This window comes from Manis javanica, chromosome 4 (assembly GCF_040802235.1).
Source record: "Manis javanica isolate MJ-LG chromosome 4, MJ_LKY, whole genome shotgun sequence".
In the NCBI taxonomy this organism is placed as follows: domain Eukaryota; kingdom Metazoa; phylum Chordata; class Mammalia; order Pholidota; family Manidae; genus Manis; species Manis javanica.
Window position 1 is genome coordinate 150,885,082 of NC_133159.1, and position 12,548 is coordinate 150,897,629.

The 12,548-nt window shown below is 44.2% G+C and overlaps 1 protein-coding gene across 5 annotated transcripts in view; it reads left to right on the top strand.

The window, feature by feature from the left end:
- C4H17orf67 (chromosome 4 C17orf67 homolog) overlaps positions 1-12,233 on the top strand; it is a 37,281-nt gene extending 25,048 nt beyond the window's left edge. For all 5 annotated transcript variants that reach the window (XM_017655004.3, XM_017655005.3, XM_036999008.2 and 2 more), the window contains 2 exons: positions 9,302-9,437; positions 11,793-12,233. In XM_017655004.3, the coding sequence (XP_017510493.3) occupies positions 9,302-9,418 (117 nt within the window). In that variant the 3' untranslated portion in view covers positions 9,419-9,437; positions 11,793-12,233. The remainder of the gene's footprint in view (positions 1-9,301; positions 9,438-11,792) is intronic.
- The last annotated feature ends 315 nt before the right edge of the window (positions 12,234-12,548 follow it).

Sequence of the window (12,548 nt, forward strand, 5' to 3'; positions counted from 1 at the left end):
ACCTGTGAGGAGGACCAGCTTGTCTGGAACGATGGTATGTTTGAAGTTCTTCTCTTAGAGCGCCTGTCTTTGTACTTGTTTCCTCTTTATTTCTCTTAGTAGAGATTTACCTTCAGTGATGCCTTTTTCAAGAGGCCTCCCTGTTGACTCTCCCAACATGAATTAGAGCACCCCTCTCACACAGCACTCACAAGATTACTATTTTTTTTGGTATCATTAATCTATAATTACATGAGCAACATTATGGTTACTAGACTCCCCCCATCATCAAGTCCCCCCCACACACCCCATTACAGTCACTGTCCATCAGAGTAGTAAGATGCTATAGAATCACTACTTGTCTTCTCTGTGTTGTAAGCCCTCCCCGTGCACCGACCCCTACATTATGTCTGCTAATCGTAATGCTCCTTTTTCTCCCTTACTCCTCCCTTCCCACCCATCCTCCCCAGTCCCTTTCCCTTTGGTAACTGTTAGTCCATTCTTGGGTTCTCTGAGTCTGCTGCTGTTTTGTTCCTTCAGTTTTTCTTTGTTCTTATACTCCACAGATGAGTGAAATCATTTGATACTTGTCTTTCTCTGCCTGGCTTATTTCACTGAGCATAATACCCTCTAGCTTCATCCCTGTTGTTGCAAATGGTAGGATTTGTTTTGTTCTTATTGAATAATACTCCATTGTGTATGTACACATCTTCTTTATCCATTCATCTACTGATGGGCACTTAGGTTGCTTCCATTTCTTGGCTATTATAGTAGTGCTGCAATAAACATAGGGGTGCATATGTCTTTTTCTGACTGGGCTGCTGCATTCTTAGGGTAAATTCCTAGGAGTGGAATGCGTGGGTCAATTGGTATTTCTATTTTTAGTTTTTTGAGGAACCTCCCACTGCTTTCTACCATCATTGAGCTAATTTACATTCCTATCAGCAGTGTAGGAGGGTTCCCCTTTCTCCACAACCTCGCCAACATTTGTTCTTATCTGTCTTTTGGATGTTAGCCATCCTTACTGGTGTGAGGTGATATCTCATTGTGGTTTTAATTTGCATTTTTCTGATGATTAGTGATGTGGAGCATCTTTTCATGTGCCTGTTGGCCATCTGAATTTCTTCTTTGGAGAACCATCTCTTCATATCCTCTTCCCATTTGTTAATCAGGTTATTTGCTTTTTGGGTATTGAGGTACGTGAGCTCTTTATATATTTTGGATGTCAACCCTTTATCAGATTTGTCATTTATGAATATATTCTCCCATACTGTAGGATGTCTTTTTGTTTTAATGATGATGTCCTTTGCTGTACGGAACCTTTTCAGCTTGATATAGTCCCAGTTGTTTGTTTCTGCTTTTGTTTCCTTTGCCTGAGGAGATATGTTCATGAAGAAGTTGCTCATATTTATGTCTAAGAAGATTACTATTTTTGACTTTTCAAAAAGAATCTCTCCTATTGGATGGCTCTAAGCTGCTCATGCAGACAGATGGACTATTTCTTTCACTTCCAGGTCTCCAGCACCAAGCACAGTATTTAACATTTCACTACATAAATGCTCATTGTACTTATTTCCACTCCTTTCTTTGCTTCTCTCCAAGAGAGAAATTTTGTAGGACCTAACTCTGCTGTAGAACCTGGAAGTTATTTCAAAGAAATCTGTTTTATTGCCTCACTTAAATTCATTAAATTTCTTCTAATCATCCCATACTTTTGGGAAGAAATGATTTGCCAGCTGCTGGGGTGAACCATGAAAATTCTTTAAAAAGATGACATCCAATCTAAAATTATGTCTTTTGTGATTGTATTCGTAAACCCTTGCGTGTCCTGGGAATATGTTTTCCATTTTGGCCTGTCTTCCTTTAAGGAATGTTCTTGTTGGGCAAGTATAAATCACATTAACTTTATTGTAAGTTGTCTTTATAAAATATGCTTTCATGCTTAACCCCTTGACAAATATAGGTAGTAACTCCATTACTCTTTAGTTCTTTATAATCTCAAATACCATTTTGGAGTGACAGATGTAAACTGTGCACATCGCTGATCTGCCTTCCTTTAGGGCTAAGCTTTTTGCTGTCCCAAGGTGGTTAAGTCCCAGTCCCCCTTCCGCCTACGTGATTACTTCGCTTTTACTAAGGAGCAAGATAATTCATTCAAATGTTGATGAACCTTTAATCCCATACAAATGTCACAGGAAGGATTTTGCTATTTTGAAAAACGTTCCTGCCTTGATAAATTAACTGTCTACTTCATGATTCTCAGCTTAGATCAGGTTCCAATGGGTATTAAATTTCATTATCCCACCACTCTTGTGCATAATAAAGGACTACTTCCAATTGCCACTCTAATTACTGAGAAATTATTTCCTTAAATCATTACAGTTGGCACTGGACATGGAACATAGATATTGGTTTTCATTTTGCTTTAATTGTTTTTCCCCTTGAAGAAAGGAATCTACAAAAATTAAAACTTATTTTCCATCTACCCTTTCTCAATCCAGGAACATTTGAGATTAACATTAATGCCAGGTCATTTCTAACTCAGCCAATGTGATTGTTGAATTTGTGGGTTTCAGCAGATTTGCAATTCGGCTTTTCATCTTTGACTAATGATTGCTTGTTGGTCCTTTGTGGCATATTCGTTTTCTTAACATTTTAAATAAACAGTGAAATGTCATGGAAACTAGGGCTCATTTCTTTCTCTATGTGTGTGTCTGTTTCAGTTGTTTTTTTTCAAAGATGATTTCAGCTGCTATTTAAGGGTGTGAAATATATATTCCTTTTTGGTACTTTTTATGTACATTTGGCCTGAGCCATTGAAATGAGCACATTGACAGAGATGTCAAGGAACCTCCCAAGGAGGATTTAGTAGGATTATAGAGAAAGAACAGTCATTTCATTTATTCATTCACTTATTTGTACATTTCTCCAGGGAGGTTTATTGAGGTCCTACTATGTGCCAAACACTAAGCCTCATTGTAGGTATACCTTAGTTTTGATCACTGCCATCAAAAGACCAGTTGGATGTTTGGCTGAACAGAACAGGGTTTAAATGAGTATGGGTGCAAATGAGCGTATGATTTAAGAGGTGTATAAATGCTGTATATACGTGATGACACGGTATCACTACTGATCTCATCAGAAAAGTCTTTAAGTATTGGGTAGTTGTTAGGCTCACGAGAGTAAATACAAGTTTTCTGAAATTCTAATTTCCCCTTGAGAGTTTGAATTTTATCATCGAGTAACTAGTACTGCCGGTTGTTTTCCTTGAAGGGACAAGCTCACTTCCTTCATTTTTAAGAAGATGTCTGCAAGAACTGCACATAAACCACAGCCTGTTCAGTCCTCAACCCCAGCCTCAACCAAGTGCTTTTCCTTGAGAACACCACCGTGCGTGAGCATGCCTCTGACAAGCTGCCTGCTCGCTTCCGGCTGGGGCCCCTTCCGCTGCTGCACCAGGGCATTCTTTAGTGAAACTGGCATTTTAAGAATGTTTTATATTTTATTTTTTTAAACGATGAATGTGTGATGCTGAAGGATACAATGACTCCAGGGTAGTGGGCACCACTGCCTTGACTCCAGCTAAGGCATCAGTGTGACTGCCAGAGCACACAGTGGAAAGGCAAATCATGTCTGTTATTTTAAAAAATAGTGTTGATTTCATGGACCCCAGAGGGGAGCACAGACCATACTTTGAGGACTGCTACCTTAGTCTTTCATTCAACAAACATTTATTGAAAGTTTCATGTGAACTAGTTCCTAGGAGATATGCTCTGTCCACACCTCTAGGCTTGCTCAGATCTGTTTTGTCTACTAGTAACCACAATTGACTGAGGAGAGCTTGATAAAGAGACTTTTGGCAAAAGTGTGGGCAGGATTCAGGTCAACCAGCAAGAGATGATAAGAATCCAGGCTAACAACCCTAGGCATGAAGGGGGAGAGAAGGGCAGCCCTCTGGGAGCTGTGGCCTTCTGAAGAGGGATGCTGCCTGCTGAGACTCCTCAGGGTGAAGCCAGGGTCTCTCTCTCTACCTCTAATCCCGGCTGGTGCCTCCTGCATTAAACCTAATTGCAAGCACCAGGTGAGGGAGTCTGTGACTGCAGCTTAGCTGAGTCAGCCTCTCGCTGCACAGGGCCGGGTGAAGGAGTGGAGAAGGAAAGGATTTAGAGGGGCACGTGGAGACCACACATTTGCACAGGCCTTGACTGTATCATTGTATCATTAATTCTGGCAACCCAACAGAATAAATGCTTGTGCCATCCCCACCCTGCAGATGGACAAACTGAGGTGGAGACATATAGCAATATTGACAGGGTCTGGATTTGAACCCACCTGACCTGGACCCAGTCTCTCCACCACACCTCCTGGTAAGCAGGCAGGCAAGATGATACCGTGGGTTTCCTTTGCTGAGCTGCTTGCATAGAGCAGTTGAATAAGCAAAGCTATGTGCTGGGAAGTCTTTGTTTCTTATTTACAAGACTCCACACTGCCTTCCTGTTCCTCCCAATGCCTATTCTTCTGCCTAAAGATGCCCTGGACAGGACAGGGCAGGCAGGGCAGGATTCAGACCAAAACTCACAAATGTGTCCCACAAGCTGCCAGGGAATCACTGTTGGGTCCCAGAGGAGCCTCTCACCATCCATCCCTGCCCTGGCTGCCCCAGAGGCTCCCTGTCCAGGACACGGGGTGCATTTTGATGAGTTAAATGAAAACAACAAGGATAACCAAAACAAAGTCAAGCTGCATGGGTCCTAGGGGAGAGGAAAAATATTTCAGGAAATTGGATACCTCATAATTCATTCCTTTGCACAGTCATTAAAAAAATTTTAATAGCTATATTTAATATAGGACGCAGACTTCCTAGAAGATTTTCTAGAAACTGTAAAACTTAAAGTTCTAAATTGGACCCATTGTTAAACCTTTATCAAAACCACAGGATGGTTTTCATAATTTAGTATTTTTATATCTACACATGCCAAGATAATTTAATCTTGTACAAATGTTACCGAGTATGACTACTCTTTCTCAAGGTGAAATGTCCCTTCTCTGATTAATGGTGTGCTACTTTGGGTTACCTAAAGGTGTTTATATGGATCTGTTTCATGCCTACTTTGCAATAGTTCACATTCCATAGTTACTGTACCTGTAGTTTTTTCAGGGACATGTCAACAATATACACTCTCCAAGTTACAAATCATTCCTATCTCCATCTACTCCCTTTTGGGGAGAAGCAAGTTCACATACCATTACGTGAGGCTATTCACAAGGCCACTCTGCTAAAAACTATGGTCCAGGCCAATTAAATCCCTGCTCTCAGGGAAAGGGCACTGTCAGAGTGACCAGGGCTATGTTGTAGGGGGCTGCCAGGGAGCTCTGGGGCCACAGGGAATTTAAGAAGGCTTCCTGGAGGAAGTAACATTTAAGCTGAGGCCTCAAAAGTCAGGTATGAATGAGACAGAGAAGAGAGAAAGCATGGGGTGTCCAGGCAGAGAGACAAGCTCAGAGAGAAGGGAAAACGTGGCTAGCCAGGGAAAGATGGACAGCAAAGCTCAAGGGAGCTGACAGTGAGAGAAGAGGCCCGAGGGAGGGCGAGGCCAGATCACAGAGCGCCCCACAAACCACTCTGAGGAGCTAGAACTTTCTCCTGAGCCCAGTGGGAGCCATTCAAGTATTCTTGTAAGGAAACAACTAGAAGGTGGATTTTTTTTTTTAAAGGTAAATTTAAAAAAACAAAACAAAACACTTTGCAACAGGCTAAAGAGACAAAAACAGCAAGAGGGATTCTTCACATTCTTTATTTTTACATGCTTTTAAGTGGTCATATGTATCACTATTATAAACCAAATGAAACAAAAGTGATTTTTAATTTTTTATATTTTAAAAACTCACCCTGGCAAAACACCTGAACAGACACTTCACCAAATATCTACAGATAGCATGTATACAAGTGAAAAGATGCTCCACATAGGATGTCATCGGGGAGCAAATTAAAATGACAGTGAGATACCACTACATTCCCATTAGAATGGTCAAGATCCAGAACACTGACAGCATCGAATACTGGCGAGGATGTGGAGCAATAGGAACCCTCATTCCCTGCTGGTGGCAATGCAACGTGGCCACCTTGGAAGATGGTTTGCAATCTGATGAAACTAAACATACTCTTAACCATACAACCCAGCAATTGTGCTCCTTGGTATTGACCCAAAGGAGGGGAAACTTAAATCTACATAAATGCCCGCACATTTACAGCAACTTGATTCATAATTGCCCAAACTCAGATGCAACCAGGATGTCCTTCAGTAGGTGAATGGATAAATTAACTGTGGTACGTCAGGACAATGGAATGTCATTCAGCACTAAAAAGAAACGAGCTGTCAATCCATAGAAAGATGTGGAGGAACTTTAAATGCATGTTACTAAGTGAAAGAAACCAATCTGAAAGGGCTGAATATTGTCTGATCCCAATGATATGACATCCTGGAAAAGTGAAAACCGTGGAGACAGTAAAAAGAGCTGTGGTTCCCAGGGGTTGCTGGAAAGAGGGATGAATAGGCAGAGCAGGGCAGTGAAAATACTTGTATGATTCTAGAATGGTGGATTCATGTCGTCATACATTTGTCCAAACCTATAGAATGTACAACACTAAGAATGAACTCTAATGTAAACTATGGACTTTGAGTGATGATCCTGTGACAAATGTAGGTTCATCGATTGTAACACTCAGTGGGTATGTTGATGGAGGAAGGCTGCATGTGGTGGGGGGAATTTTGCTATGAACATAAACCTGCTCTAAAAACTGAAGTCTATTAAAAAGAAAGCAAAATGAAACAGTCAAAAATTCTCACCCTGGCTGTAGGATGGCTTGGAGAGGATCAAGGCAAGGCAAGAGGCAGGGAGGACCCTCCAGAGGAGGGGCAGGAATCTAGCAGGAGTGCTGAGCCTGAGATTGGGCAGAGGCCATGTGATGGAGAGAAGGGATCCGGGAGCATCCATGGGATTTAGCAGCCTCTTAGGTGGTGGGAGTGGAGGGAGTCGATGAGCACGTGAAGCTTCTGGCTTAACTAGTTGAGTGTGTCATGACCAGACATGTGACAGACGACACTGGTAGTCTGGGGGTGCCAATGAGCTGCTTCCTGATTTGCACTAGAAGATGGACAGACAGGTATTAGGGGACAAAGAGATGTTTATAACTAAGACAAGACAAGTAACACTTCACTCTTATTTAAGGAACAGCCTGTTGATTTATCATTTTTCTGTTTTATCTATCATTTATATGAGATAATTCAGTGAGAAACACTGTGCAGAAAACTCACCACCTGAACTGGTTTTGTTGAAGACCAACTCTTGTGGGAAGAGAAGGCCTACTCTAAACCTGGAGGCGACACTCCTGTTGATAAGGGACAGGTCCTGAGCAACTGAGAGATGATGGGGAGACATCACTGCATGCCAAGGAAGCATCCACCCTTCTCCCTGCCGGGTCACTGTATTCAGTGTATTCAGTGGCTGGCTCCTCTGCAGTTAACATCAGTACCAGTTGGGGTTTGTGCTCTCTGCTCCCTTCTCCTGGCAACAGCATACCCCAGCAATCCTGGACGTCATCCAGAGCCACAGAGCAAACCGAGGGGCAGTGTTAGTTGTCACCTCCTGCCTCTTCCAGGCAGGCAGTGCTGGTGGAGGTCTGAGGAGAGATGGGTCCCCTTTGGGCAGCATTTAGGAGCAGAGATGGTGGGGGGAGGTAGGGCATGGGGTGGAAGGCAGAGTTAGGGATGGAGGGTGGGCAGTGATGAAGGCCTGACCTACAGATGAGGCAGAGATGGAGGGAGTGCCTCTGAGACCCCTTCAGGAGACTGATTCAGTCCTTACACGCAGTCTTATGTCAGGTCTAAGGGTGAGGGAGGTGATGACGCTCTGTGTTCTGGCTTTGGACCCTGAGTAGTTGGAGATGCTGGTCCCAGAGATGGGCAGTGCTGCATAATGAGTTGTTTTCTGTTGTAGAGATATCAGTGTGGAGGGCTGGCTACATTTCATAGAAATGAAATCACACAGTATGTGGCTCTTTGTGACTGTCTTCTTTCACTTAAAGCAATGTCATCAAGGTTCATCCACATTGTAGCATGTATCAGTGCTTCATTCCTTTTTGTTGCTACATAATATTCCATTGTATGGACATACCACATTTTATTTATTCATTTTTCTCTCGATGGACATTTGAGTTGTTTCTACTTCTTGGCTATTCTAAATAATGCTGCTCAGAACATCTTTGTACAATCATACATTTTCATTCCTTTTGGATAGTAACTAGGAATTACAATTGCTGGGTCTTAAAATAACTATGTTTAACATTTTGAGGAACTTCCAGGCTGTTTTTATAAAATTTCCACTATCCTTGGTATCATTTTTTTTTTTTTTTGGTTTAAAAGTCTATTTTGTTTGATAATAGTATAGCAACCTTACTTTCTTATAGTTATCTCTTGCCTTTTAAAAAAGATGATTTCATCACAAATGCATGAAGCCATAATAATATATTATTTAGTTATGCATATTTTGAGCTTTTAAAAAATGTGTCACACTCTAAATGTCATATTCTTGGACTTGCTCTTCTCATTCAATGTGCTATTTCTAAGACTCACGTATGTTGTTTATATAGCTATAGTCCATTTATGTTCACTGTTGTATAATATTATACAACATGACCTTACCATAATTTATTTATCCATTCTTCTGTCAGTGGACGTTTGGTATGGGTTCAGTGTCCTGCTACTAAAATTTATTGCTACTATGAACATTCTTATACACATCTTCTCATATAAGTTTCTCTTATTCTCAAACTGACTAGCAGCATCAGCAATGGCTGGGAACTTGCTAGAAGTGCAAATTCTGTAGCCTTACTACAGGCCATTGAATCAGAAACGCTAGGGCTGGGACCCAGCAGTCTGTTTTAACAAGACCTCCAGGTGATTCTAAAGCCTGATAATGTTCTAGGACCACTGCTCTAGGGTATAATTGCCTAGTGAAATTTCTGGACTGTGGGCAACCAGTTGTTTTCCAAAGCAGCTGTACCATGTTACGGTCCATCAGCAGTGTCTAGGAGTTCCATAGATGCATGCCCTCTCAGTGCTAGGGTTGTCAGATTTCTTTATTTGCCCACCTAGTGGGCCTGTCTGACTGATCTTTCCTGCAAAGAGGCTCCTCCCCTCCGAGCTCTTCCCCTCTCTCACCTGGCTGTGCTTCATCTCAGAACCGCAGGAACATGGCCCAACAGGCCACTCAGCTGTCACTTTGGGTGAAAGACTGTCTTCTGCGTGGTTTGTTTTGACAGGAGTACATGCACCACCTGCTCGGCCTGGAGCGCCGCGCTGAGGAGCAGTTCCTGGAGCACTGGCTGAACCCTCACTGCAAGCCCCACTGCGACAGGAATGTGGTCCACCCCGTGTAGGGGGCGCAGGCTGGCTCCGGTATGCTCCTTCTCCCAGGCCTTCTGTTTACGGAGACAGTGGTGGAGAGCATATATGTGGGCTCAGAGGCCTTCAAGGACACAATGTTAAGGGAACCAGCTGGTTAGCTCATTATGGGTTGGGGAGGCAGGAGAGATAGGAGGCAGCCAGGTTGAGTGCAGCTCTGGGGGCCCCAGGGGAGCCCAACCCTGGCAGTCTCACAGAGAAATCCCCCAAAGACCTATATGCTGCCCAGGAAAGGTCACTCTGAAATACAAATCTGGGGAAGTGTGACTTGTTGAGACTTGGGTCTTTCTAGGGGGTGGGGGGTCAGCATCCATGGGCTCGAGCAATGACATGCATTGCAATCATTGCCACCGTCACCAGGATCAGCAGTCTCTTCACTGCCTTCCCTTAGCCCTCCAGGCTGGGAATCTGCTCAGCCTGCTCTTTCCATCTTCCCTTGTGCCCTGGGTCGACACTTTGGGTCCACCTGAACCGCACTGCTCAGCATTCCCAGCACCCTGCGCACCCCACCTCGGCACCTGGGTGCCCACGTGAGGCTGCTTGCTTTCTTCTCTCCCTGTCTGTGTCCCTCTCCCTCCTCCTTTCCAAATCCTCTTAGATAAAGCAGCAAAATCCCTACAGAGGTTAAGCCTAGTGAGTTCCATTCCTCCTCTGTAATTTTCATGGACTAAGCAGGACAGGATAGAATTGGGGAGTTTATTACCTGTGGTTAAGAGAAATCTCACGTCTTCGTGGTGTTGATTTTTTACTACTATGAATTGATACGGGCACCCTCCCTTTGGAGGACTGCTCTCTCTAATTTCCAATGCGCTCTCACAGAAATCCTCTCACTGGAGCCTCTTAACACCCCTGGGTCATTGCAGGGCATGCATTTTAACCCTGTTGTATGGAGGATGTAACTGAGTGTGAGTAGGCTGCTAACTCATGCTAGACAGTCGTTGGTATGTCAGTCCTCGGACAGCTCCAAATCCTGCACATTTTGTGTGTCTGGTGCTGCTGGGGCCTGTGTGTGTTGGGGGGTGGGGTGGGATAGGTAGGGGGGTCATGGTGCCTCTGAGGGGCATTAACCAAAAATGAGAGGAACACTGGCTAGGAGTGGAGCTGAAGGTCTGCTCTTGAGGGGCAGGGTTTGGGCTGACATCCCTCTTTGGTCCTTTCAGCCCCTGGTGCTGTGCCAGCTCAGACCTTGTCTTCCCCCTGCACCCGGAACCTCTGTTCTCTAGCACTAGAAGCCCTCACTTGGCTTCTTCCAGAAAACAGAACTGTGGACTGTGGTTAACCTTCAACAGTGTTGGGGTCAGGGGGGCCAACCCTAACCAGTCAAAAATCCATGTATAACTTTTGACTCCCCCAAACTTAACTACTAATAGCCTACTGTTGACTGGAGGCCTCACCGATAACATAAACAGCTGATTAACATGTATTTTCTATGTTGTATGTATGATATACTGAATTCTTACAATAAAGGAAGCTAGAGAAAAGAAACACTTTTTTCAAATTACTACACATTTCCAAAAATTCTCCCCCTCAAATTTTCCAATATATTTATTTTAAAAAATCCATGTATAAGCATACCTGGAACAGTTCAAACCCATGTTGCTCATGGGTCAGATGTAGTTAGGTGCTCAGACTCTGGAATCAGCCAACGTGGGTTTGGCTTTCTGAGTTCCCACTCTGTGGCCTTAGGTGGGTCACCTAGCCTCTCTGAGTTTCTATTTCTATATCTAAATTGGGGCAGTAAATGATCTCCGTAGCCTGGCCCATGGCACATGACTCCATCAGTGGAGGCACTATTACCATTGGGCAGGCCGGACGAGGGGACAGTTTTCTGGATTGAAGAAGCCCCACAGCAGCCCCTCCAACGGTGACAGGGGCCTCTGCCTCTGGGTAGGGTAGGCCCTGCTGGTGAGCCGTGGCCTGGGGGGCTGGCCATGCAAAACACAGGATTCCACAGAGGCCTCATTCCAGGCAGCTCCCGCTGACACTAAGACAAGGAAGCAGTGGCCGGAGGGATATGTCAACGTGGAATTGGAAGTCAGAGAGCATTCAGATTGTAAGTCTACTTGGGAAAAAATTCCCAACATCTCTCTCAGTTTCCTCACCTGTACAATGAAGGTAATAAAAGTGCCTCCGTCATATGGTTGTTCTGAGAATTAAAAAGTCAATGCATGGAAGAGAGTCATGGTACCCTGGCACATGCATAGGAAGTGCTCAGGGAATGTAGCTTGATGGCCATTTTGTCCTCCTCCTCTCCCTCCTCCCAACCCAGTCTCCTCCTCCTCTGCCCTCCTCCATGCTTCTTTCTCAACATCCTCATCATATTAACATTAATTTTGTGTTTATTTCCAGCAAGCATTCTGAGAGGCAATGACCTGGATACTGTCAGAACAAGATGAGGCTCCTCCTTTCGTTTGTGTCTCAACTGTGGAAGTAGATGTCTTCAGCGCCTGTGAGCTGTGGGCACAGCAAGGGTTGCCTTGGGGACTGATGGCAAATGGATATGTGCCACTTCGTTTTACTAATCTGCCTAACTCCTTAACACGAATAGCTTTCAGTACAGAGGCTCCCCTCACACATGGCCTTCTGGTTGGAAAGGGTGGGCAGGAGAACCTTACCTGGGTGTATGGAGCTGGTGTCCTCAGGACGGGTTGTGGCAGGCGGCCTGCCCTCCGCACTCTGGGGGGCCTTGTGCAGAGCAGTGATGCACATCCCCTGGGGCCGTGCCGCCCTTTTGGTGACCTATTTTTCCCCTCTCCTTTCCTGCTCTAATAAACATCAGTGCTAAACCTGGTTTCTGTGGTGTCCCCTTTCCTTTCCCTCCAAGAAGAGAAGCAGAGGTTCCCTTCCTGTTTATGAATCCCATGCTAGAAAACTACCCTTCTTTGAATAAATGGATGGATGACAATACAAACCCCTAGCATTGTTTCATAAGGGCCATCTTTTTTTGGAAAGAGATTATTTGCTGAAGGACAGGAACTAGAGCCATAACTTAATACCTGGTGCATATGCCCTGGTCTTCTAGCCAAGGAGGCATTTCTTTTGGCAAGTGGGTTGTAGCTCCTGTATCTGACTGCCCCTCACCTGCAGGTAACCCCCAGAATCAGA